The sequence below is a fragment of the Lonchura striata genome, chromosome 6, assembly GCF_046129695.1.
Source record: "Lonchura striata isolate bLonStr1 chromosome 6, bLonStr1.mat, whole genome shotgun sequence".
NCBI lineage: Eukaryota > Metazoa > Chordata > Aves > Passeriformes > Estrildidae > Lonchura > Lonchura striata.
Genome location: NC_134608.1, coordinates 31,568,110 through 31,594,636, shown reverse-complemented (window position 1 = coordinate 31,594,636; position 26,527 = coordinate 31,568,110). Strand labels below are relative to the sequence as shown.

At 34.7% G+C, this 26,527-nt stretch overlaps 2 protein-coding genes across 4 annotated transcripts in view; one reads left to right on the top strand and one right to left on the bottom strand.

Annotated features, from left to right (window-relative positions):
* The window catches only part of AVEN (apoptosis and caspase activation inhibitor), an 83,018-nt gene extending 63,969 nt beyond the window's left edge, over window positions 1-19,049 (top strand). Inside the window, exons 3-6 of the mRNA XM_021539239.3 lie at window positions 12,606-12,676; window positions 16,113-16,208; window positions 17,636-17,996; window positions 18,603-19,049. Coding sequence (XP_021394914.2) covers window positions 12,606-12,676; window positions 16,113-16,208; window positions 17,636-17,996; window positions 18,603-18,721 — 647 coding nt within the window. The 3' untranslated portion in view covers window positions 18,722-19,049. The remainder of the gene's footprint in view (window positions 1-12,605; window positions 12,677-16,112; window positions 16,209-17,635; window positions 17,997-18,602) is intronic.
* Window positions 19,050-19,126: 77 nt separating this feature from the next.
* Window positions 19,127-26,527, bottom strand: part of RYR3 (ryanodine receptor 3) — a 194,165-nt gene continuing 186,764 nt past the window's right edge. For all 3 annotated transcript variants that reach the window (XM_077784077.1, XM_077784078.1, XM_077784079.1), the window contains 6 exons: window positions 25,775-25,909; window positions 23,646-23,802; window positions 22,571-22,635; window positions 22,367-22,467; window positions 20,799-20,850; window positions 19,127-20,081 (listed from right to left, as the gene is read on the bottom strand). In XM_077784077.1, coding sequence (XP_077640203.1) covers window positions 19,986-20,081; window positions 20,799-20,850; window positions 22,367-22,467; window positions 22,571-22,635; window positions 23,646-23,802; window positions 25,775-25,909 — 606 coding nt within the window. In that variant the 3' untranslated portion in view covers window positions 19,127-19,985. The remainder of the gene's footprint in view (window positions 20,082-20,798; window positions 20,851-22,366; window positions 22,468-22,570; window positions 22,636-23,645; window positions 23,803-25,774; window positions 25,910-26,527) is intronic.

The following is a 26,527-nucleotide window of genomic DNA, read 5'->3' as shown; positions in this document are numbered from 1 at the left end:
GTTAAGTTTTAGTTTCAAATATATCTAGAAATATGTGACCTTTCCAAATTCTGCTTTTTCTCTTATCCCTCCAATGGTTGCTAATTCTTAGTTCTGAGTCATCCATCAAAACCAGCCTTGCAGTATGTCTAGTTTCTTCAGTGACTCATCATGGATTCGATATAAGGTAAGGAAGCTGCAGCCAGCAGGTTAGAACAGCTCACCTCTCAAAACCAAAGATGAATAAAATACAAGTGAGCTTTGACAATTCAAGTATATTTTTAACTGGATTTTCAGAGAACTCTTGAAACCCCCATATGTAATATGAAATTTAATTACTGCAGTAGTTAAACTGACCTGAATGGACTTTAGTTTTTTACTTACAGATCTCTGGTTGATTTTTTCCCCCCCTGTGTGGTGTGGAATCCAGTGGTGACACTACATAGTCTCATGTTGCTTTCATCACTTTTTTTAAGAGTCCCAGAGAGGTAGCACATAGGACCCATGGTTGAAAATCCTGAATACAAAGTTCTCTGAGTAAGAAATTAGGAATGGATAAAACTGTGTTTAGTTGAATTGAAACTCAGTCTTGAAATTTCTTTTTTGCTTTCTTAAGTTTAAGTTTTGTTTTTATATGTATCATTTGATTGACATATTATTCTTGTCTTCATATTGTCACTTTTTTGTTAATGAATTGAACTTTTGCTATATTCTGAATATTTTCTAGTCATTGTGACAAGGTACTTTCCCCTGAGTGGGGTCAGATACCTTACTGCAGTTTCCTGTTGTATTCTCAAACTTAAGAATCTGTAGAAGTTTATGTAGGAAATACTCATTTCATTGTCATTTCTGTGTCTTTGAAAACACATACGAAAATGTATTGTGGAAGGATAATAGACATCAAGGAACTGCTTTTCCTATAAATCTCTTCATGGTATTATTGGACAGTTATTTTGTTCCTGTGAGTAATTTGAATCCCGTCCCTTGAAAATTTAAAGGTACTTAATGGGAATGCAATACTCTAGAAGATTTTGTGGTTTGAAGTGTATTTATTTATTATGGTTATCAATTTATTTATTTATTCACTTCTGAAATAATTAAAAGCATATATGTGCTGTTTAAACTCAATTTTGAAAAATTTATAACCATTAGTAGAACACCTGCATTTTATATTTGCACTTAGCAAAGGCAAGATGTGTGATGTGAAAAAGGCAAGTAAAATTTGCTCCTCCCTTTGAGAGCTGTGGATTGTTGTAGAGTGGAGCTTTTTTAAAGTTGAGCTCCATTGGTTTATTTTTTAGAATCTGAGTGGTTAATTAACTAGGCTGTCATTCATTCAAACCTTTTCTCTTTCTTTTCTTCTGCAGTAGGCAAAACCTTTAAGTGATTTTGAAATGATAACTGAAGTATCAGGCTTCAGCAGGAACACGTTTTTTGTGGTTGCAGGACTGGCAACAAATACTGGTGTTAGCATTTGTATGATCTTAGATCTTAAGGTGCTTTAGAAAGAACTGTTTAAACCTGTAAATAGGCTGTATTTGACAAATATGAGAACTGGCACTGTAGTACCACAGATTTCTTGGTTACAACAGAGAGAGATTTTTCACTTCCATCATGTCCCAGTATATTCCTTCACAGTTAAGAAAATTGTTCCTGGTTTTGGGCTTACCTTTAGAAATGCTAACTGAAACCTGTGGATAAAACTTCCTCTGGACCATCTAAAGGGAGTTGAAGACTGAACGTGTTAGGCTAAGAGTAGAGGCCTAAGTGACCTTGTTGTCATCGTAAAAATTTTATTGATTCTAATTCTTTTCTAGGCTCTGAAGCTTAAAAGCAAAATGAGCACAGGTATTTTACAAATGTTAAAGGTGCTGACCAAAAGCATAAGAGGTATTAAAATCCTGAATGTATGCTTAGACAAAAGGTAATTTTTTTTAACCTGTGGGAAAACCCATGGACAGGAGCAGTATCTTGGTGGATGCTTTTTCTTATTCTGTGAAAACTATTATTCCTTCTTACATATATATCATTAAGATTTGTAGCTGCTAAATATCTTTTAGCTATTCTAAGAACTTAAAATTGTCTGCTAATCCTTGCTCTCAGATTCCTAACTGATCAAAATTAATGCACCCAGTAAGGCAAGGTTGACTGAAAACATTAAAAAAGCTCTGTGTGTGTGTGTGGGGGGGGGGGGGGAAAGGGGGGGAAGGAAACAAAAAGAAAAAAAGGGAAGCATTTTGAAACTCCTGTAAACAAAAGAAAAATATTGCAACCTTTTGTTTTGAAATACATATTCAGAATTAAACACTGAGAATAATGTGTGATAAATGTCATGGGTATTTCTGAGCACAGTGAAATAGCAATGCAATTTGAAAAGGCAGAGCAGAGAATAGAAAATATTTTCTGCATGATTCACAGATCAGTTCCTGCTAAAGTAAAAAATTAATTGATTAGCACCTGCTTATTATATTTCATGTAGACTGGAGGGACTTAAAATACCACAGTCATTACCAGAAATCTGGAAGAATAGATTTAAACAAGGTTAAAAGATTAAAAAAAACCCTGTAAACAGGGCTAGAACAGAACAGAGTGGTGGATGAATGAATAGGTGGTGAAGGCCTTAGCATGACATTAAAATAAATATAATGATGTAATGTCCTTGGGGCCAGAGTTGTGCAAGCCATTTTTTTAATCTCTGTAGAACTAGATTGTAGAAAAAACAGTACAAATAAAAACATCAGCAAACAATATATCTAGTGAATAGCTGGGATACAGATGATTTTTCAGTTTAGCCAACATTACCAGATATGTCACAGTCTTCTATATCTGAAAACTTGAATTTTGATACTGCTATGATGCTATTTAACAGTATGTCAATAGTGTGATGGAAAATAAAATCTTCAAATTAATATTTCAAAATCAACATTAAAATGCACATTTAAGTTTTCTACTCTTTGAATACAGAAGATCATTAAATAAAAATCAATACTTCTACATTTTCAGACAGGCGAAACATTGTGTGTCAGTGGTAAATACATAGCCCAGATGGTATTTGTCATCCAGAAAGCTGTAATTCTCCATTCTGCACCAGCAATTCTTGTTTCTTAATTTGTGGGAGAGCTGAAGGTCTTGTAACTTCCATACAAGGAGAACTGCATAAGAAGGCTACAGGATTTGTTGCTAAGGGGCATTGTAAGCTATAGAACGTAGAATGTTTAAGACAAAAGCACAAGAGCAGAGGTTAGCATGAGGAGTACTGGTGTTTTCAGTTGAGCTAACCCAAGCTTTATTTACTTATGATAAATCTGTTAGAAAATTCCTCAAGGTACGTAATATAAAAGATGAGCAGAAGCTTTTATGTGGCTACAATTTACTTTTAACATGGCACAAAGAATTGTAGATAGTAAGTAATTATTTTTTTTCTTTTCACTTTGCAGAAGAACTCTTAATTTCTTTTAATACAGGTTTTGAAACTTTGCCTTGACCATTGCTCTGTAGCAATGGGAAAATTCCACAGTAGGTAATCATAAAAAGCACAATTTTGTAAATTTTGGACCAAGAATGTATTAGCTTTTTAAGTATTTGATAAGGTAAATCCAGTATGCTGTTTGCTTGTATTTTTTACCACAAGTGAAGATTTACCAATCTGCTGTTAATTTTAATTTGATGTTCAGAATTCTCTGATAAGTCAATCCACTACTGTCTTTGGAGGGGTATGAGTAACTTGCACACACAAAGAAATGCTTTCCAGGCTCTTGCACTCTTATAGAACTGGAGCTTTACAAGATTTACTATTTGCTAATTGTAATTCTTGTAATTTTATTAACATTTCAGAGGAAAATCCTCCTGTTTTCTAAAGCTACATTTCTTGTGTCATTAAAAAAAAAAAAAATCTGGCAAGCTCATGTTAGTACTATGACTTCTCATATCTTGCAGAACCCCCCATAAATGCAAGAAAGCCAAGCCTCATACTCACTGTATCAAACTGCTTGAATATTTTTAGGCCTGCACATTTGTCTATAATTTATGAATACTTTTGAAAGATAGTCTCATAGACAGAGCATAATGTACCACCTACATGAATAGTGAATTGTGCTTTAGGGAAGGATAGTACTAGTTTGGATGTGATTATATTAAAAATAGTCAGAACAGCATCATAAAGAATATTTATTAATCATACTATTATGTTCTTCATTGTAAATGTTCTGTCAAAGAATAAGGAGTCAAAACTGTAGCGCTAAGAAGAATGTAGTTTTTTTACTGTTTTGAAATTCTAATAATGTGAGGGGTGTCAAATTACATGTGTACTTACCATTCAAAATTAAGACTGGCTTTAAATGCTTAAACTTGAAGTTTGAATGTTCAACTGTCAAATATATTGTAAACTTCTATGTTTTGTCTACTATAAAATTGGAGGGAAGAGGGATAGCAAAAGAGTTTTCCAGTGTTTGTATGGCATGTAAGGACTGCAGATATGAGATTTTTTTTCCTCTAATTTTGTTAATTAGTGGTTATTACTGCACCTAAAAACTAGCAAGCTGGTTAAAATAAAGTATTTATTAAGTTTGTTCATTCGTTTTCTCTAGGATTACTGTTGTGGGAGTTTGGGCATTCTTCTTTTAAAAATAGATTTTTTTGTGGGTGGAGGTACAATATGAAATAAAGGGGACTTATTTTATTCCTGCATTTTATGGACAAGTAAGCTGTGAAATGAATTTTGAAATTTTCAGACCAAATATTCTGCTTACAGAAAACAGTAGTAATCCTAGTGTAAATTTATGCAATGCAACTAATCTTAGGTACCTAAGAGCAGTTTATATCTAACTGCATGACAGTTAGATATGAAGTTCTCTTAGATGGAAAAATGAAAGAATAAATCTAATGCAATGATGTTGTCACCTCCTGGGTACCATACAGCACTGTTTACACAGGAGGTATAATGAACAATAATCTTAATAAAGAATAATTGTGAGGAACTTTTCTTATATAGGGCAAGGTAAAGAACCTAGGTCAGTGAGTGCCAGTCTGCAACTTAGCAAAAGCTATTGACATGCAGTTTCTGTTATTCTTTCTTATATCTAGCGTGATATGAGGTATCTAAACAACAGTAGTACTTTTATTGTGTTTTTGAAACACATATTGTATTTAAACTTTGGGTTTGGAAACACTGTAAAAATTGGTCTTAGTGTGTACTTTAGGAAAAATTAAAACCTCCCTAATGAAGGGCAGAAGTTCTCTTGCCCATTATGGGATATATTTTTTAGCTACTCATATATCAAACCTTAGCAGGATAGGATGATGAATTATTTGCAATCTGTACAGTCGAAAGTATCAATGAAGGGTGCTGTTTCAGCTTTAGCCTCACTTCAGTATAAAACTAAACTGTTCGTCCAATCTCTCATTTTGCTTTTAAAGTGGTTGTGTGAGCTTAGAGGTACTGTCTGCCCCAAGGTGTCAAGGGGGTAATTTTGCTTACTAGAATGCAGAGGAGTGCATCCCTCTCTGCTCTTCCCATCCTTCAGTTCCTGTTCTCTGTGGCTGCCACACAGTGGTTCCTGTAAATAGACCGGGCAAACCAGGGATCTTTTGGGATTACTGTCTTTCATTCTGATTGAATGTTGTTCCTCTTGGAGTCTTTTCTTTTCATGATGTCTCTCCTGACAAGCCAGAATATAAGGGCACCTTGTGACAGCAAATGCAAATGGATTCCTCTTTTAAGTTCTACAGTTTGACGTTATGCAAATCTTTCTTTGTGCGTGGGAACCTTGCCATTTCTTCTTTTCTTCCAGTGTTGAATCTCAGCTTTGGTTCCTGATATGGACATGTGCTGGACTGACTTTAGTTGTTTGTATGGTGTTGGAGAAAGCAGTGTCTTCACAAAGAGCCAGACCGTTAGTTCCCTTGGACTGTCAGTCTGTGTGGATCACAAACTCTTCTGTGAAGCTACTTTTTCCCCTGTTGGATCTAGTCTTATCAAAATATATGAGCTCTCTCCCTTTTACCCAAAGGAGTTTCTGTCCCTACCCCTAGGAATAATCACAAAGTTAATGGATCTTGTGTATTTGTGCAGTAATTAAGCTTCATTTTTATTATTAAGTTATGCAGCAATATTTTCCTTTTTTTTCCCCAGCCTACTTGAATGATACTGTTCAAAAATCAGTATATTCTGCGGATTTATAAACTTTGTCTAATATTGCAAGTTGGCTGCAGTGACATTTAAAAATCACTAAGTATGTTATAAATTAGTGGCATAAAAAAAAATGACACTAGAAAATGTCATAAAGCATCAGGAAAAATGTAAATATTTAAGGTGACTAGCTTAAACTTAATGAAAAGTTTAAGCTTACCTATGGGGAAATCAGTAACTTTAACCTTAAATATAATTTTATTGTTTATTCAGTAAAAAAAGTGAATACTGGAGGAGATGGGATTGCTGGTTATGAATACCAAGCTACTGTAGTTGACAGAAATATTGAATATTTTTTTTCAGTGCATTTTAGCTTAATATTTTGCATTTTTGCAGCATTCCAAAAGCTATAGTAATGAAATAATTAATAAAAAATTACATATGAAAAATAGTGATAAACTTAAGAAAATGTGAGAAAAAATAGAAAAGGGAAATTTGCATTGGCTTGAAAGAACACAGCTACAGACTAAAAATAAATTTGTGAATTGCCTACTTTTCCTCCTTATTTTTCTTGCAGAAAGATAGCCAATTAAGAGAAGAATAGAGCTCTAAAGGTAAAAAACCCCGAGCTATTTACTTTAGTTTAGGGTTGGTTCTACTGAAGCAGACCCAAGGTCCATCTGGAGACACCTGAGCTAAGGTACCTGAATGTACTATACTATAAGCTACTCTCCCACATACTTTCTTGACCTGCAATAGTTTGTCTGAGGGACACATCTGAGCCAGATGTGCAATCTTTGTGTTTAGAAATAGTTGTCCTATATGCCTTCTTGCATGTTGTGCTGTCTGCACTATCTGGTGGCCTGGAGTCCCACAATCCAGCTTCAAGTTATAAAGATTTGCCACATTTTATCTGTTTTGAATCTGTTACCCGCTGGGTTCATTTGCTGCCTCTAGGTGGGAGGAGACAATGAGCAGTTAGTCCCCATCTCCCTTTTTATGCCTTTTCCTGCTTTCAGATCTTTCATGTTCCCTTGGTTCCCCTCCTTTGGCTTAAGGCACTAAATTGCTTCTGATCCAGAATCTGTTCTATGCCTTTTCTAATGTTGTTACATTTTTTGAGACTGGGCTTGGGAAACCAAGACTCCACACAGTATTCAAGGTAATACATGATAGTGATGCAATGATGTTCTATGTGCTGTTCACTCCTGCCTTTTTAAGAATTACACAGGGTTTGCTGCTTTGCACACTGTGTAGCACTGATTTTGATTTGGAATGGTGTTGGTTAGCTCTAAACTTTCTTTGAGAATCACTGCCTGTTGCATTTTCAGTATTGAGCTTCATTTGCCATTTTAAAATCTGATTTCTTAGTCTTACGGAGTTCTTATGTTCTTCACAGCCTGCCTTCATCTGCACTAACACATGGTATCATCAGCAAATTTTGTTACTTCATTTTCTCCTCTTCTCTTCTGTTTTAATTGAGGGAAGAGATTAAACAGCTAGAGCCCCAGAGAATTGCACAGGTTGTTTCTTTTGATGTGAAAATTGGCAATTGACTCTTTTCTTCCTACTTTAAGGTAATTATTTATTCATACAAAGCCTCCTCTTTTTTGGTGCTCTGAAGTCTTGGATGGGAAAGGGAGTGGGATGTCAGTGAGAACTTTTGGAAGTGCATGTAAATTGTATGAACTAGATCCTGCTTATGTGCATGATATTTTGGCTCTTTCAAGAAGTTGTCTTAGATCACAAGCAGAACTCCACATGCCATGTTGACTCTTCCCCAAAACACTGTATTTATCTGCATAGCCATTAAATTTCTGATAGTTTCTACTCTGCCCATCAAACACATTGAGCTGGTATTGCATAGTCTTCCGCAGTTTCCCTTTCACTGTTCCCAGTATCCTTGAGCTGTCATTTGGGTCTTTAAAGCTTTAAAGGCATTCCTATTCCTTCTGTCATATTTCTTAGTCACCTGGCATCATAAAGAAGTAAGTGTACTACTGTTTGTTTTTCTAAACCTCTTTTGGTATAAATTTATTTGTTTGGTTTTCCTGACTCTTGTTAGCCTCTGCATTAGAGGCATTCCTTGGGGATTTTTTTGTGTGTAGTTCTGCAGTTTTTTCTTTTTTAATCATTGTGTATTTTGGTACTTGTTGGCTTCACCCTGCTTCTCCTTTGAAAAAAAATTGGTATCTGCCTTTGATTTCAATAAGCTGCAGTTCCTTTATGTGTTAAATTAGTTCTGTTCTTCCTGAACAGACACTCTTTGTTTCAGAACCAGCATTGATTTCAAAAGATCCTTCCTTCTCACTCCTTTCTCTGTGGCACATTTTAAATTTTGAAGGCATCATTTAGCCTTGGTCAGATAATCCTGCTGTTTGGTCAGATGTTTTTATTTTAAAATGTGATTAGTAGTGTTGCATAGTTATGACAAAGAATATTGTTCTTTATGAATCTGATTACAAATATCCTGTATAGTTTGCAGTGCAGGCTACGAATATCCTTGCTATCAGTCTTCTATGGAGATAAGCTGAAAGAGTTGGGGGATTTCAGCCTGAGGAAGAGAAGACTCTGGGGAAACCTTATAGCACCGTTCAGTAGCCAATGGGGGCTAAAAGAGAGATAATGATTAAAAAGTGGATTTAGAGTATAATATTTGCACTTGCAGCTCTTCTTTACAGCCATGGCAATCTTAGAAGGATCATATTAATTCCTTGCTATTCTCATCCTCAAATTTCATCTCTTAAGACTACAGAGTATTTTTCCTCTGTCTTCAGTAATGTTTTTTATGATTGAGAGAGGTTTTAAATTAACAAAATCATTCCACTAATAGCATTTTTCCTGCTGAAAACTGATTTTCTTCAATTTTTTTTCTATTTTTAGACTTTAAATTTCACAAATGAGAGAATATTTACTATAGATTACAAGTAAGATGTGTCTTGATTCTGCTATCCAATGAATAATTATAGGAAAAGATAATGGGGTAATGAAAAATAGAAAGATACCTTTTATTTAAATAAATTGATTTAGGTTTATGATATATTTGAGTGGTAGGAAAGCAAAGTAGTTTAGTTCTGCTATTTTCATAATAATTTCACATTTTAAACAATGAATAGTGTTGTTTAATATTTGCTCATCATGACTGTTACTAAAGACTGTGTGTAAGGTTTACTTGAACACATTATTCTCAGCTATTCTGTATTTGAAGGCCAAATGATACTTGTAGGTAACATAAAATTATTCTCAAGAAAAAAAATGCTTTTTTATGTTGAAAGTAACTCAAGAGTTATTGCAAGTGGTTTGATTACTATTCATGGAATAAAAGGTTATTTTCAGGGTAAAAGAACTTGTGAAAAGATAATTGGTTAGACTAACATTCTCATTGACATAATTTGCATTAAATATGCTACTGTGAATTGTAGTTATGCTTTTCCATTTGAAATGCATGCTTTGTTAGCTTACATAAAGAGCCTAATTAAACTACAGTTTAAGTCATACTCTTTAATTCAGCAATACAGTATCAAACTGAGGATCCATGATTGCCAACTTTGTGAGTGTGGACAGTCATAAACCAGTTCTTGACCCAGTGGATTTTTCAGATGAAGTAGGTTGATTTAATTACTTTGCATCTGATCATTCTCAGATACTGAAAGCATTTAACTAATCATTTAGTTTAATTTTACTCTTTTATAAGAGTAGAGAAACCTATTTCCTCCTTGAAGCAGCATGAGCAATAACTAGAGCAGTTTTGGGAATATGGGAAGAAAGTACTTCTGCCCTTATTCTAGTAGTTGGAAGACTTTGAGGACCATTTTGGTTTTGGTAGGACTTCTTTGCAAATGTAACTAAATAGAGCCTTTAAAATATGAGCTGTTAAAACATTAATTTTCACATTTTCAAACCAATTTTAAAATCAGGAGACTAATATCTTTATTTCTTTGGTTTTCAGAATTAGTTCTTATGTATTAGTTCTTATGTATTAGCAGTACTCTAGATATTTTGAAACAGAGGCATTTATTTCCTCTTGTCAATGAATGGGGAGGTGCCTTTGTCAGTAGTGAGACAGCTGTGAGTGCTCAAGTTAAGTGTTTGCATGTGCAGATAGATGCATAAAGATATAGGGTCTTATTTTTCCACACTGCTGAGCATCCCTAGAAAAAGTGTGGAACCTGGTGTTTTTATTGTATGAACAAACATTTGTAAAATTAGCCACTTTATTAGATATCTAATTGTTCATTTCAGTGCTTATTTTTAATAATTGGCACTTGTACTGTTTGATAATGGCTGTTTTCAACATAGTAATCTCTGGAGACACTGAAAGTAAACCAAAACATAGGCGATCAGGCAAGGTGGTATATCAACACAATTCTGCTGAGCCATGTTAAGATAAAGCAATTGAAAACAAAGAAATACTTATTAAAGCTGGGCATGGTAATGGCCTTAAATATTTATACAAATATTCAGCTGAGAAGGTCACTTTCTTGATGTACTGATTCTGAAAATTATTGTGGTGGGTGTGCCAGGTATTAAGTGTTACTAGCATATATTTGCATACCCAATCACCATACATGAAATGCAATGAACTAGAAGTGCACTTTAGATATTAAAAAAACAAATTAAAATTCACAGCCAATAAATTTTAAATTCTACCTAAAGATGATTAGATCTGTTGTTTCTCAATATTTGGCAAAGAAATAGGCCAATTACTGTGCCATTTTGCTGTTTATTCCTTTTTTTTTTTTTTTTTTTTGCAAAACAGAAGCTAGCTGATGCTTGCTGGATATTGAGTAAAACTGCTGGACGGTTGCACTCTCCTACATTTTGGGACAGGTAGACAATGTAGAACAAGTCATTTTGGGGAAAGCAGATTATATGTTCAGATTTTGTCTGCAGGATTAAGGGCACGGTTCAGGAATCATCAAAGGTATGAATGGCAGTTAGGATGTTTAGAGCCAAATGAAAGCTAGATGATCAATTGTTGATGAAGCCATTGAAAACTTGCTCTAGGGCATTCATTGTCTTTTTGAGAGAGCTGTAGCTTCTCAGCCAACTGCTGAAATAAATTACAGTGATTTACAGATGATCCCAGAATGAGTCACGTTGGAAGGGAACACAGTGGGTCATCTGGCCCAACCTCCCTGCTCAAGCAGGGTCATCCCAGAGCACATGGCACAGCATTGTGTCCAGTTGGTTCTTGAATATCACTAGTGAGGGAGACTCCACAACCTCCCTGGACAACCTGTTCCAGTGCTCACAGGAAAGAAGTTCTTCTTCATGTTTTGGTGTAACTTCCTGTGCATCAGTTTTTACCCATTGCCTCTTGTCCTATTGCTTGGCACCACCAAGGAGAGCATCTTGACACCCTCCCTTCAGATGCTGACAGACAGTGATGAAATCCCCTTTCAGTCATCTCTTCTTGAGACTGAACAGGCCCAGCTCACTCAGCCTTTTTTCAAAAGAGAGACCCTCCAGACCTTTAACCAACTTAGTAGCTCTCTAATTCTCAGGATCACATTTCATCTCCTTCATTCTGCATGGCTTTTTTTTTTTTTTTTTTTTTTTTTTTTTTTAATCCTAAGAGAGCTCCTGCAAGTTATTTATCCCTAAATCACAGTCTAAGAAGAAACATCTTAGATTTCTCTTACTCTGTACCTTTGGCCATCATCTTGCAACCCGCGTCTTTCATGTTTCCTCTGTTACAGACCATACTTAATTTTTTTTGAGTTACTGGAGTTCTGCTATGGTTTTTTTTTTCAGTAAATAAATGTAGGTCTGTCTTTTATAACACAACATGGGGCTGCGATAGAAATATTGCTTTTCAGGCAAAAGGATATTCCACTATCCCTTATGGTAAGAAAAAGTTTCTACTGGCTTGAAGGAATGTAATAGGCTAAAAGATTTCGTAACTATATTTAACTTAATTAATCCTTTTTAAGGATTTGTTTTAATTCAGTCCTTTTTGCATACAAATTGGAATTTGGGGTTCAGTGCCTTTTTCTAATGATGAGCTGGAGGAGGGAGTAGTAGGAAGAGAGAGAATATAGCTATCAGACAATAGAAAGTCTTTATTTGGTTTGTACAAAGTGATTTAAAAGAATATTTACAATTTATTTTTAGAAATATTTCCATGTTGGTAAGAGAAAGTCTATCTACAGAACTTTCAAAGCTGTTCATAAGACATTCCCTCTGTGAATAGTTTATGTATTCCTAGTATGTTGTCCAAACTGGACCTTTGAATGAAAATCTTGCATATTGGCATGGTGCATAACACCTCATCATTCAGTTTTGTATTTGTTGCCCCTTTTTAGTGCTATTTTGCAATAAGTGTTTAAAAGTCCTATAGAAGTTAGGCACAAATAAGTTTAATATTGTGAATGCAAGCAGCATTAATAAGAGGTGAGATTTATTTCCTGAATTTACCTCTTTGTAGTTGGGAACTTCAGAGAAAACACTTTTATTATTTTTTTAAATAAATATATTTTTTGTTTCTTTCCCTTAGGAAATTCCTTTACACAGTTTCGATTTGCTGATGAGAAGGAATGGGATAAAGAAAGTATATGCCATAAGCAGGTAACAGAATTATCATTCAAATGATTTTATATAGATAATCACCTCAGACAGAATATCTAGGCAGCTGTGCCTTCAGCAACAAATTTTTAATACAACAATAGCACTCTTTATTCTGTATATTTTATCGACTTCTCTCTAATGCTAGAGGCTCTTGTGCTTCGGCCTCATCCTTTTGTTTTCTCCTGAAGACTAATCAAAACCACAGGCTCAGTTTTTAAGTTATGTTGGGAGGAAAGAACAAGAAAGCCCTTCAGTGAAGAGAAATAAGGGACTGTCTCTTTGCTTTACTGACACAGGAATTCAGCCTTCCTTTTTCAGCTGTATTCAAGAGAAAAGTGTTTAATAGAATGACTATAACAAAACCTGTAAGAGTATATTCATATATTGGATTGTGAAGCATTCCAGTTTCTTCAAATTAACAGTTCATATCCTCTGGTTGGAACTTCATGCCCTAAATAATTAGGATACCAACTAGATTTTTTATGAATTCTTTATGCTTGAATAAAAAGGAGCTTAGCAGTAGAGGTGTCCTGTTTTTCTCTATCAGGATACCTTAAAGTGTCTCAATCTCTGCAGCGGTCTTCCTCGTCCAGTTCACCTAAATTTTTGAAAAATATATGCTTTTGTCTTCCAGACTTTTCTTAAAATTGCTGTTAAATTCTGCTTGAGTGTCTCTTGTAACATACACATATATTAAAATTTTAAAATTTTGCTATTTATTTTCTAAAATATTACAATAATTATTCCCTGGAAAGAGGTATTTAAAGGTACTTTAGGGTTGCAAAATCAAATTAAAGTGAGGAACTAAACCCAAATACAACATTTGTGTAAACCATCACCTGTTTCTTCAGTGGAACACAGGCTTCCAGTGACTATTTTTTTTTAACGGTTCTTCCATTCCTAGTGTGCAGGATGGTGTCAGTATCCCAAATATTAATTTCTTCATAATTTCCTCAGAGGCTTTTCATTATAGCATTTAGGTGATTAGAACACAATAATTAATTCCTGAATGGCTAAAGCCATTGTGAGCAGACTGAAGTTACATGTTGTCACCATTGCCCTTCCTTTGATTTCTTATTTTAATCCAGAATCCTGTCCCAGATGGTTTCATAGCATTATCTGATTTTTCACATTGTCTCTGATCTTCAGCTTGATATCTCATTTTTTTTATGACCCATCTTTCTTTTCCCAGGAAGGCAAATCTAAGTCTAATTTTCATCCTAGATACTCTTTGCCAAATTCCTGGCCATTGCCTCTTAACTCACCTGTTTCTAGTTCTTTGCCTGTCTATATTATGTACAGTATTAGAGAATTTTAAACTGAAATAAATTGTTTATGAGGAAACAGAATAAAGCAGACTAGTTCCAGAATTATTAGATATTTCTCATTCTCTGTCTTTTGTAGAAAGCAATGGCAAAGCATCAGTTTCAAATGTGGAATGGAAATGTTACAGTGACATCAACAATAACAGAATTTCAATTTATTAAGAGTACTGTCTTTCATTTTCACAAAAAGTAGATTTGCTCTATTGCATATTGATAAAATGCAATAAAAATCATGGTCTCATTCATACCATGGTCTGCAATTGAAAAAGCACAGTTATTAGTCATTTGGATTTTTCAATTAAAAAATGACAATTCCAGCAACAAAGTATGCCTCTACTATTTTTTTGAGCAAATAATGCTATGTGCCATGAAGTGTTCATAATCTATTATGTACTGCTTTGATCCCTTTGCATTTTATTAGAACACCACTTCTAGAGAATTCTCTACTTAGATATCAAATTCCTTCTTCTATTATGTTATAGCTCAAAATACCCCTTTTCCTTTATCCTCAGCATTTTCTCCTCTTCCCTATCTCCACTTTTTTAGTTTCATTTGCAATGTTCATTCATGTTAATATTTTTGCATGTATACATAGCTCTTCCAAACTGCACTTAAATATTTGTTATTCAGTTATACCTTTTAGAATTTTTGTGTTACCAGATTCATACAATTTCCTTGTCTTTTGCAACTGTGCAGAAGACACGTTAGATCCTTATCTGTCAAAATAACTTTATTTTCTGAACATCTAGTTCATTGCTGGGCAACAAGAATTATTTGCTAAAGACTTTGTGAGGTTACTTTCACCAGTCCAATCATCTTTGATGGTGATCACTAATCCATTGTAAAATGAAGTTCTCAGTACAGAAGAAAAATTCATACATCATATATTTTTTCAGTCCTTTTATTCTCATTACTGGATACCAGACCCTGAATTTGGATAAAAGAATCTGTTAAATTGACTGCATTGTTTCTTTTAAAAATTTATTTTTATTTTGCAAATATACTGTCAGAATGCACTATGTCTTTGATGTTCATTCTTGCTTCATGTGCAGGTGTTAAAAGCCTGTTAAAAGGTGTTGATGAGCTTTTGGAAACAGTATGAATTTCTTTGACAAATCTCTTATGATATGTCCCAAAACCCTCCGGATTTATGAGTATTTATTTTAAATGTCTGTGCCAGTCTACATCATATTGAGAGGGACAAATTTTTGTCTCTTCAAGTGAGATTTGGAAGCAACTTCTCTACTTCCATGAAAATACAGACTGAGAGCATTAGACTGAACTTAAGCATTTTGTTGTCAGATTTTAAAATATATGATGGATATCAGATTTATCTTTGCCAGTTTATCCATGGTGAATGTGTTCAGAATGTTCTGTTGTACTCTGAGCTTGAAGTCTGTTTTAAAACTACTGAAATCTGGTCTGTTCTGTAGAAACCAGAAATATTGCTGGTCCATTTTGTGTACATTTGTTTTTTTAAAAGGGTCAAGAGAAAAGGCAACTTCAATACCTGTCGCAGTAATAAGTTCTCATTTAGCAGCAGTAGCAAATCTTTCTGGAGAGTAATTTTAGAAATGTTTGTAAATATATACTTTGCTGCTTTTGGAAGTATCAAAACATTTGAAAAAATGGGGAAGTATGAAAAGGCTTCTGTTGAGGCATTAAATTTAGCCACACAGGAGCTGCATGGGATGATTGCTTAGGAAATAGTGGCAACTCATTAAATAATAGCATTTCACACTGCATGAAAGCTTCACAGTTCAAAAGATGTTTCAGCTGGAAAAGCTTCTTATGCCATTGTTGACTTCCTGAACTATTTCCTACTTTGGAATTTCAAGGTATTGGCTAAGGAGCATTCTATTTATACCTTGTTTTTAAACCTTAAGCGATTATATGCATTTTAGGCATTTATATGTTATTATTTAGCCAAGCTGCTTCGTAAACATGTATTTTAAACTATTAATTTGTGTATTTCATTGGATTTCTTGAATGTATGCGACAAGCAAATGGAATACATTAAAATTCTGATGGTTTTTGTTGGTGGATGTTTTTGTATTTGGTTGGTTGTGGTTTTTTTTCACAAGTGTACTATCTGTTGTATTGTGTTTCAGTTCTCTGCACTTTCTGTTGACTGCCAGTCTTTGGTCCAGGCCCTTCAGGAATTGCCTCTACATCTGAGGCTGAATATAGCTGCTGACCTTGTGCAGGTAATGCTGTGAAAGTTCACAAAAAAATGCAAATATTTTAGGAGAAATAATGTGTGCAAGAATGATAAGTCTTCAGACAGAAGTAGAATGTATTATATAAATAAATGCATTCATTTAGATGTGTATCAAGTGGCATGTAATGCAGGATACCCCTCTATTGACACTTTTTGTGTGCCTATTTGACCTTAAACAAAATGTCTGGATGTGCAGTATATTAGATTTTAAATTGCGTATTGAGTGTTTGATACAGAATTATTGCACTGTTTTAGTGTTTGCTTCTCTTGTTAGCAGCTGTTAAAAGTTTGCACCAAAATTTTGTGTTTTCACATTCTTCCTGCTAAGTATATTAATTGTGATTTAATCTTCTACATAGCTAATATCAACAAGCATGCTTTTCTCCATGAATTAATCCTCATAGGTAAAACTGTCAATTGTACAGGTGAAGGAAGTATAATTTATTCTCCAGTAGAAGGATAGCAGCAATATTAGTAAAGTGTTCTTTCAAACTGTGAAAAAGAAAACACTATTGTAAGAGAAAAAGAGCCAGTGAAATTTAAATATTAAAATAAATTCTTAAAAGGATACATTTGTCAAAGCAAGAAGTATGGCCCTTACAGAAGGTTTAAGACTAGCCCTAACGAGGACTTTGGGTGTGAATGAAAAGCTCAGCATTACTCAGCAATGTGTGACATGTTTCAAAGGAAACCTGACCATCAGGTTGGGAGAGGTGTTGGAGTGAGTGCAGAGGAAGGCCACAAAGTTGATCAGAGAGCTGGAGCACCTCTCCTGTGAAGACAGGCTGAGAGTTGGGACTCTTCAGGCTGGAGAACAGAAGGTGCCAGAGAGGTCTTCCAGAACCTTTCAGTACCTACAGAACAGAGCTGGAGTGGGACTTCTCACATTGGCATGTGTAGATAGGACAAGGGAAATAGCTTTAATCTGAAGGAGGGTTGATTTAGATTAGATTTCAAGAAGTTCTTGACTGTAGGAGTGGTGAGGCACTGGAACAGCTTTCCTAGAGAAGCTATGGACTACCTATCCCTGGAAGTGTTCAATGCCAGGTTGGATTGAGGCTTTGAGCAATCTGGATTAGTGGAAAGTTCCCTACGTGTGGCAGGCAGTTTAGAACAGGTAATCTTTGAGATCTCTTCCAAACCAAACCATTCTATGATTCTGTCAGTGCCAGTGTTAGCATACAATCTCATATTCTCTAATAAGGTATAAAAGGAGTTTGTATTTTGCATTTGCTTTTGAAAAAGTATCAAGATAACTTTAGTTTACTTTTACTTCTTAATTCAATTCTGGGCAAATTTCCTGTACCTTATTAAGTGATCAACTATAGCAAGTATGAATTATAATTGAAATTAGACAGAATAGTAATAACAGATAATCATTATAAGGACTCAAGTCCTTTCTTCTACCCATAGGCATCAACACCTCTAGAGATTCCACAGATGAAATCTAAAATTTTTGAAGATGGGAAGAAGAGAGAGCAGCTGTTCCGACAGTCTCTGGCTCAAAGTGAAACCGTGTTGGTCTCCCATCCTCTTGGTAATTCTGTTGCTCCATCAGAACCTGGGAGTAAAAATGGCTCTAGGGGAAATGCAGGAGAATCATTTCAAAGAGTCCATCCACTATCAAATCAAGACACTGACCATTTGGATGAAGAACTAGATCTTCTCCTGAATCTGGAGGCTCCCATTAATACAGAAAATAGAACTTCATCAGGTACATTATCCTACAGCATATCAACTGAGAAAGATTTGAAAATGGATTGTAAAGAAAATGGTAAGTTTTCTCCCCAGCATGACCTTATTTAATTTCCACTGCTCTCCATGTTGATGTTTTTGAATTTTTGATTAGCCAGTCAGTAGTCTACTATCATAAACTGTCACACTGCATTTCATTTATCTGAGGCTGTGTTCTGGCTCATTCATTTTTAGTTTTAGGTCCTCACTAACCTGAAGTTTCACAATGGTCAGTTTACTTTAAACATTAAGTGAAATTCCTCTGTGAAACAGCATTGGGCTTATGGTTTAGCAAAAACTTAATTTTTAAAAAAAAATGTGTACTGCTAGTGAATTTTATTGCAGGGAAGATAAAGTATTTGTGTAACTTCATCAACCTTTAGTTCACTGTGCTAATAGCGTACAGAAGAATTGACAGCTATTTCTGATGGCTTCTCTTAAATACTGCTTTCAAACTTTACTAGCATTGATTTTACAAAATGAAGTTGCACATGGAAACTATTTTTGGAATATGACTTGCTGTTCTTCAAGAAGGGGAGATTGTGTTTAAATACAGTCAGTTGTGTATTCAAAGTAAAGCAGTGCAGGACAGAGGTAATATGGATTTGTTTACACATATTCAGTGTTCTTGTTTTCGCTTCTCTAGAGCCTTTAAAAGTAGATATGCCTGAAGACAAGAGCACATCATCACAGCAGCAGCAAAATACATCTAAAGATGTTACTGAAGAAGAGCTCGAGGATTGGCTGGACAGCATGATTGCCTGAAGCTCAAATTTCCTCATATGAATAATTGAATATAGCAAACATTATGTAGAAACTTGAATCTTTCTTTATCTCCTTGTTATTTCCTTTCTTTGTATGCCAAATGCCTGTTTTTCTTTTCCGGCACTTAAAATTTTGTGCAATCAAAATTAATTTAGAAAAGATTGAAAATTGTTGAAGACTAATGATATTATTAAAAAGGCCTAAAATTTGTGATGAAGTTGAGTTTTCTTTGCTAAAGAAGCAGGCTACAGTGCAGAAAGAGAACAATTATTTCAGCTTGTACTTGCTCTATGTAGTCCTTAAAATAAAGCTGTGGATGAACAATGAATATATGTGTTCTTGGTTACTATTGTCGCAAAAACTCAGTATTGTAGAAAAATGGGAAAGATGACAGCAACAGTTATATTTGGTTTATAATACTTTATTGCAGTGGGCACTTTTTATTAGAAGAAAAAAAACAAAAACATAATCCTAACTTCTACTTGCAGGTGACCATAGAGCATTGTTTTATTTTGGCCTAAGATTTAAATTGTGTTCATTTTGATACAGTGTATGTCTTTTAACAGCAGTATCTAATAAGCTGTTATTGAAGGTAGTATATAAACAAAGTTTAAGTGCAATTTGATACAGAAAGACAGAAAAGCAATACAGGTAATGGATCTGTTCATCTAGAACACTAACAAAAAGTTTGCATAGCTATGTCTACAGAGGTTTTAAGGCACTTTAATGTTTCAAGGTTGACAAAGTGTTTGAAAATGATTTCTTTTTAACTGCTTAAAGCTTTTCAAACTGTATCTTAATACATTCACTAGCAAATACTGTAGGGAAAAATGGGACAGCAGTTAGTTGAACTATTTTTTCTGAGGTACAGTCTCTGATGTTCAAGTTCTTTAATGTCAGATGTGCAATTAAGATGCCTTTTAGCCCTTTCAACTGTACTGCCAAACACCAGGTTAATGATGTGGTTAAAAAGTTGTTCTAATTTTCGGCCATGTTTGAACTGGAAGGCTTAAATTAATCTGGCATAGTTTTTGCTAATTAAAATTCCAATAAAAGACCTGTTTCATATGTGGTAGGTACAAAATGCCTCTGAAATAGTGTCAAATTTTATATGTGACTTGAACTTTGAAGACATTTAAAGCAAATACAAGCTGTGAAATTATGCCGTGAAAAGAACAGATTTTTTTTTTTTTTTTTTTTTTTTTTTTTTTTTTTTGTATACTGGATCTTAGCAGTTCATTAATAAATCCTTTCTTTTGTGATATTAGCCAAGTTGATCCTCATACTGTTTTCGGAAGCAATCCCCTGCCGGGAAAAAATCCCAACATCTTTCTTGGTACATCTTCCACACAAATGATTCCTGAAAATGAGAAAGAGTATTTATTTTACCAGTCATTGTGCAGTTAGTGCTGTAGATAAACTTCTAACAATAACCACATACTGTGCCTGCTACCATGGAATAGAATTGTAAAGACACTGGAACTCAAAATTTAAGCTCTATTAGTAAAATATCCATGTATAAATTAATCAGTCTATTTATATCAGAGCAAACATGTTTTGGCAACAAACAAAGGTACTTTTGTAGTGTTTGCCTAAGAGCTTCTTATTAGTGAGAAGATATAATTAAGTTCTAGATATTTTATTATTTATTTGCCTTTAGGGCCTAACAATGCTAAATATATGGTCACCCCAAATACCTATCTTCACATATGTATAGATTTTGACTATCAATATAGTAGCTTAACTACTTAAACTTCTTGGGAATAAACAATACCTGGTGCATTTGAGATTTTCTTTTCAGGGATAAGTTGACTGTAAGAGTACTACAAACTGACTTCTGACAAAGTTCACTGCTGGGCGAAATAGCACAGTGCAGCATTCTCCCCCCCCCCCCCCCCCTTTTGTTTTAACCCTTCTTTCCTTTTACTGGCAGTAGCCTCTTGGGGAGAGTGGCATCATCCACACTTCTCACTGGTACATCAGTTCCACCTGCTGGTACACAGCCACAAGGCTTGGGAATATAAAATTGTTGAAAGATAAGCTTAATGTTTTTTCTTATATTTTATTTTCTACTCACCTGGCCAGTATGCTCAGTTTCATCCTTGTTAATTAGATACATTAAGAAGAACCTGAAACAAGCACATGAAGTGGGTATTAATGCAGGGAACATTGTATCTCTGCCTGACCTTTTATAGTCTGGGGTATGTGAGGAAGATTATGCCAACCAGCAAAGCAATGACACTGCTAGGCATCTAAAGTGCTTAATTTAAGGGAGAAAATTCTGTCCTGAAGCATGTCTCCTATAAAAGTGCTAAGAGGTGAAAAATCTATAAAAATAGAAAAATGCAGTTTAGCATTTCCTTCGTTTCAGTGTGAGGAGCAATACCTGAATTAGGCAGATGCCAAATTCTGAGCACATATGATCCAACATGTCACCTTGGAAGAGGTTACTATGGCTACTGCATGAGAAGTGTGGCAAATACTGAGCTGCACCAGGAGTTCTGAGCACTGCTGCTGTACAGCTCAGTTCTGAGCCTATCCTTCCCCAGCACCTGAGCTCAGTCAAATGTTGAGTGCTTCAACTAATTAGGAAGACTGTAAAGAACCAACTGTGGTGTGTTTAGAGGTAATACTACTCATGGTTGGTCAGTTTCAGTGCAGTGAATTTGGAATGAGGTTATGGGCTTTCATTGTGAAGGAAGGAAAGTACACTGATTTTAACAGTTGTCTAATTAAGGGGTAATTTGGGTAAAAAGATTGTTCACTATATATTCTATTATGAAGAAAATTGCCATTTTTAATTTACGGTGAAATAGAGGTTCTGTGTAACAACTAAGCAATTTGATATAGTAAGAAAAGCTTGGTAAAACTATGGCTATTGATAGAAATTTGAATCGCGTTTAGCAATTGATTTTTTTTTTTAAAGTTCAAAAAAGTTCAGATGCAGTGTTCCAAAGCCAGATTGCTATAAGATTTCACCAGCTTCTCCTTTCATTCTGCTTGTGCAATGCTTGTATAATTAATTATCTTTGTTGTCTGAGTAATTAATGCAACGAGAATAATTTTTTTAATATCTTCTTAGGTCTGCTCTATATTTGCTAATGAAAGTGGAAACTCTTGGGAGTTTGGTATAGTCTAAACATGTACAGCTCCTGACTGCTTCAAGGTTTCAAAACACTCCACTGTCACTAAAGAACTATAGGAATGGAGTCAATTATTTTTTGGAGCTTATCTTTAAAGAACTTTTTAGAATTTGTTTTGATTTGGGTTTTCTTTTTTATCAAATTGAAGCTAATTTTCTATGATCTCTTCAGCACTACCAAGCCACCATAAGTCACAACCAAAACTTCCACACTAAAGCAACATACTAAACTGTCCCCTACCCTTCCTCATATCTGGCTTTCCTCCCAGCAGAATAAGGAGTTGATGTGCCTTCTGGTCTCATACTACTAAGGTAACTCATGTGCAAGGTGTGCACTTAAAGGTAACCATTAGTGTGAATAGTGGAGGAGAGACCCTAAAGGAGAGGAAGTAATCCTCAGCTTTGTAGAATTCTGGCTTGGGATTTTCAGCAACGTGTGCACCTAAATGACACTACATCTGAAAGGTCTCTTTATCATAATTCCAATTGTAAAATGTACTTACAGATAGTTTGCCAAGTTATGTTCTTGCAAAGTATGTGTTTCAAAGCCATGTGGGGTTGTGTCAAAGTAGTCATTGCCGATTCCACAAATAAAACATTTGGTCTGAAAGCAGAAGTTGTGGTTACAGATAAATTTTAACTCAAAAACACTAAATGGTGACAATCTAGGTGAACAAGAGCAATGAAAAATGTAATATGCTTCCTACCTCCATGTCTTCCCTCACTTGTTCTTGCTGGTCTCTTAATTCACCAAAAGCATCAATAATCAGACCTATTTCAAACAGAAAAGTAGCAACACTTCAGTACTTAGCAATATTCATATTGCAAGTAATGTCAGTCCTCCAGTGTCTAGAATTTAGTGTACTTTTAGATACAGGCACACTATTGAGAGTGGAAAGACTTTTTTATGCTTTATTATAGTCCATTTAACCTTACACAAACTCATCTCTTTGGTTCCCATGAATAAAATTAATTTTCACTCTCCTTCTCTTTAAACTCTTATATCCCAAGTCTTTTTTTCAACATAGTTCTGCTCCTACAGCTCACCTTGTTAGTGAGTCTGCTTCACATTTGAAGCATTACTCCTCCACTTTCAATGTTTTAAGAAAAGAATTTGATAATTTTGGAGACTATGATATTTGTAACTTTTTCTCATTATAGATATGCTACATTTTTTTCTTTGCCACCAGCTTGCCATAAAACAGTGCAGTTTTTTCCTAACAGCCTTAGAAGAGTTTATGCAATGAGTGTTGAATGCTGCCCATGACTGAAGAGGGGTCTTGTTTGCTGTAAACCACAACTGCAAACCAATTAAAACTGCAAATCAACCTCTAAAGAAAGGAGGAAATGGCTGTGTGGCCATGGTGACTTTCTCCATGTCATCTACCATTTCCAACTGGAAAGTCTCCATTCCCCAGTCAGCTGTGGTGATTCCAGGCTACAAGTGGGAAGAGTGTCTTTGGCAAGGCTCTCCCAAGTTTAAATGCTTGGTATAGGAGAACAGTGATCCTGCACAAGGTTCATCATTGCTGGATGGTTAGAAAAGTGTTCATAAACACTACAACCCATGTAAGTAACATTCCTTGGGCTTTGATTTTGTGTAGTACTGCAAAAAGGTGTATTATGTATTAATTCATATAAAATTATTACTTTCAGAATTAATGTTTTTTTAAACTCAGAAATAAGTCTTTACAGCAATACTGCTAAATTTACCTCAAACATAAATACAGTTTTCAATGGTGAATTAATTTTGAACAAGTCTACTAAGGTAAGTGATGGTACCTTGAATAATGGCCAGTAGGATAACAATGACAAAGAAGAAAAATGTGATGTCAAAGACAATTCGGTACATTTCATAAGGGTCTCCAGCAGGATCCTCAATTTCATCTCCAATGCCACCACCAGCTCTTACACCCACATACATGTGGAACAGGTAACACTAAAAAAGAGAGAGGAATATTACAGATATATTTACCATTAACTATTCTTTTAGAGTTGTTTTTTTCTTTTCTGCTCTGCTAATTTTCTTGAAATTTTATGGTAACATGAACACATAATATCATTTCTTGTGTATCAAACACACTGCACCAAAAATCTGTTACTGTCTTAACTAATGTGATTCCACCTTCAGGTACACTTACTAAGAGGGGGAGTCAGCATCAGCTGAGTGTTACCTGATCCTCACTCACTGGGTCTTACTTTCAGACTGAGACTATTTTGGAAGCATTTTTCTTGTATTTGTTACAGTATTCAATTATATTCTACTCCTTATATTGATTTCTAAGGGTATATCTTGCTCTGAGTAAGAAGAAGACATCTTTTAAAGTCTTGCAGTGAAGTTTAAAAATGTGGAAAATATTGCCATAAAATGAATAGTGGGATTTTCACAAATAGATCTACCTGTTTGTAGGTGGTTTCTAGATAAATTAATTTTGCAATACTAGATATCTGATTTATTATATTGTAAATTGCTTGTGATCTGTGAAATGACCTGTGTTCAGTTCCATGCAGAAGAAATCACTTTACAAAAGTATTGTCATATTTTTGAAGATATAAATCTTAATTGAAAAACCTTTAATAATCTCTATGCTTAAGCTCTGTAAGTATTTTGGAATGGAATCTTCTGCCAGAGTGATAAACTACTGATGTTGCTCTATGACTGTCTACAGAATCTTGTAAACAACCTTTAGCTACCCAGTATGGCTTAAAACCAATATCAATCTCTAACCATAGCCAATTTTCTGGAGTCACATTAGACATCAGGGTGCTAAATAATGAGTATAAAACCTGGCATTAGCAAACACTAAACAGAACTGTGCATCCATTTTATAATGCAATTTTACTGATGAGATAAGACTAGATAGTACTAGTTCAATCGTACTTAAAAATCTAGCATAGGATTTATTTACATCACTTAATAAAGTGGTTTAAAATGTAGCATAGTTATATTATTCTAATTATTCCTACACCTATTTTATAACCAAACCACAGTATTCAGCTCACAAAGTTTGGGCAGGGTTCATAATTTCTGTAATTTGCATGTCTAAGCTGCACTGAGTGTTTAAAAGAAAGTTCAAGAATAGGAAGGAATTCATTCAGTGAAGTCAGTGATACACCTCTGAGGTATTTTATTCTATCTCATGTAAAATGCAGAGCACAGAGTTTCTGTTCCTTAGGAGATGTCGGCTGAACCCAAACTCAGACTATTGCATTTAATACCTGAATTTATGTTTTCTGTATACAGTAAGAAAATCAAATCCTCTTTGTATATTAATATATATCTGTAGAGTATGTGCTATTTTGACAGAAATAACAGTCAGTGGCAATGAGTAGAAATCAGATTGTAATTGGTATCATAAGATTATCACCTATTATAAGTTGGAATTTCTGCATTCTAACCCTTGACTTATTTTTTAAGATTAAATTACTAATTTTAATTTTGGAGTAGGCTTTTATAACCAATGCTAATAACATCACATAATTTATATAATCTAAATAAGGACAGAAAGAGCGTGTATACTTGCAAACATTGGGAACAAATGGGGTTTCTTTGTTGTGAAAACACAGCTGCTTTTTGAAACTCTGACCAGTTTGTCCAGAAATTCCTTTTTTACTATGAGGGTTTGCCATCCTCAACTGTAAAAGCATTGTGGCACATCATAAACCACAGTATTTAGGAGAAAAAATCAGAATACTTTCCTATGTGTCCTCTATTTGCCATTGAGTTTAGACCACTGGAGAATGCAGAGGGAATCTCAAAACTATTAGTATTTCCAAAATGACTTGTATCAAGAAGAACAACCCAATAGATTTAACAACAAACACATCCATCCTTACTCATCATTCTGTCTAAAGTAACCATTTGAAAATTCAGGATCATATTTGAGGCACACAGGTGATGTTTTAGTTACCGTCATCATGTCGTCACACTTCATGTCTGGTTCATCTTCATCTTCACTTTTGTTGTAGAATTTGCGGAAGAAGTTGAAAGCCACCACAGTGTAAAGGTACACTACTACAGCCAGGAGTCCCACAGTGAGCACAAGCTGTGTGTGGAGACATGACATGAAAATAGGTTTCCATATCATTTTGTCAGAAGAGACATGCCTGCTTGGTGCATTGCCTTAAATATTGAAAATTAGTCATATTGTACCTTTCCCAGTAAGAAAACTAAAGACAGCAGTTATGTGTGTATATCACTAAAGCAATTTTTTACACTCTTTAGTTTAAAAGTTTAATTATAATAACTTGAAACACTGGATATACAATAAAAATTATATAATGAAAATAAAGACTTATCATAGTCTATTTTCTCTTACAAAGCTATTTAGCAAAGCCATTGCTAAAATGGAGAGTAAAATTTTTAGATAGGAATAAGTAATTTCCAGGTCCTGCCTCCAAGGAAATAAAATCATTAGGTGAAAAAGTTTAGCAGTTAATGAAACTAGATTATATTGTCTGTTGAAGTTGGTGTTAAAAGATACATCTCTGGAGAGGAGTTTTCTCAAAGGTACATAGTTTAAGAAATGCAACAACCAGTATTTAGTCTTTTAAAAGAAACATAAGAGTATTGAAGGACAAACTGATCAATTATCACTATGCGGATCTGTCAGCATGCTCCCAAAGTGAGCATTTCAGTGCAGAAATAAGCAGCTTTCAGTGTT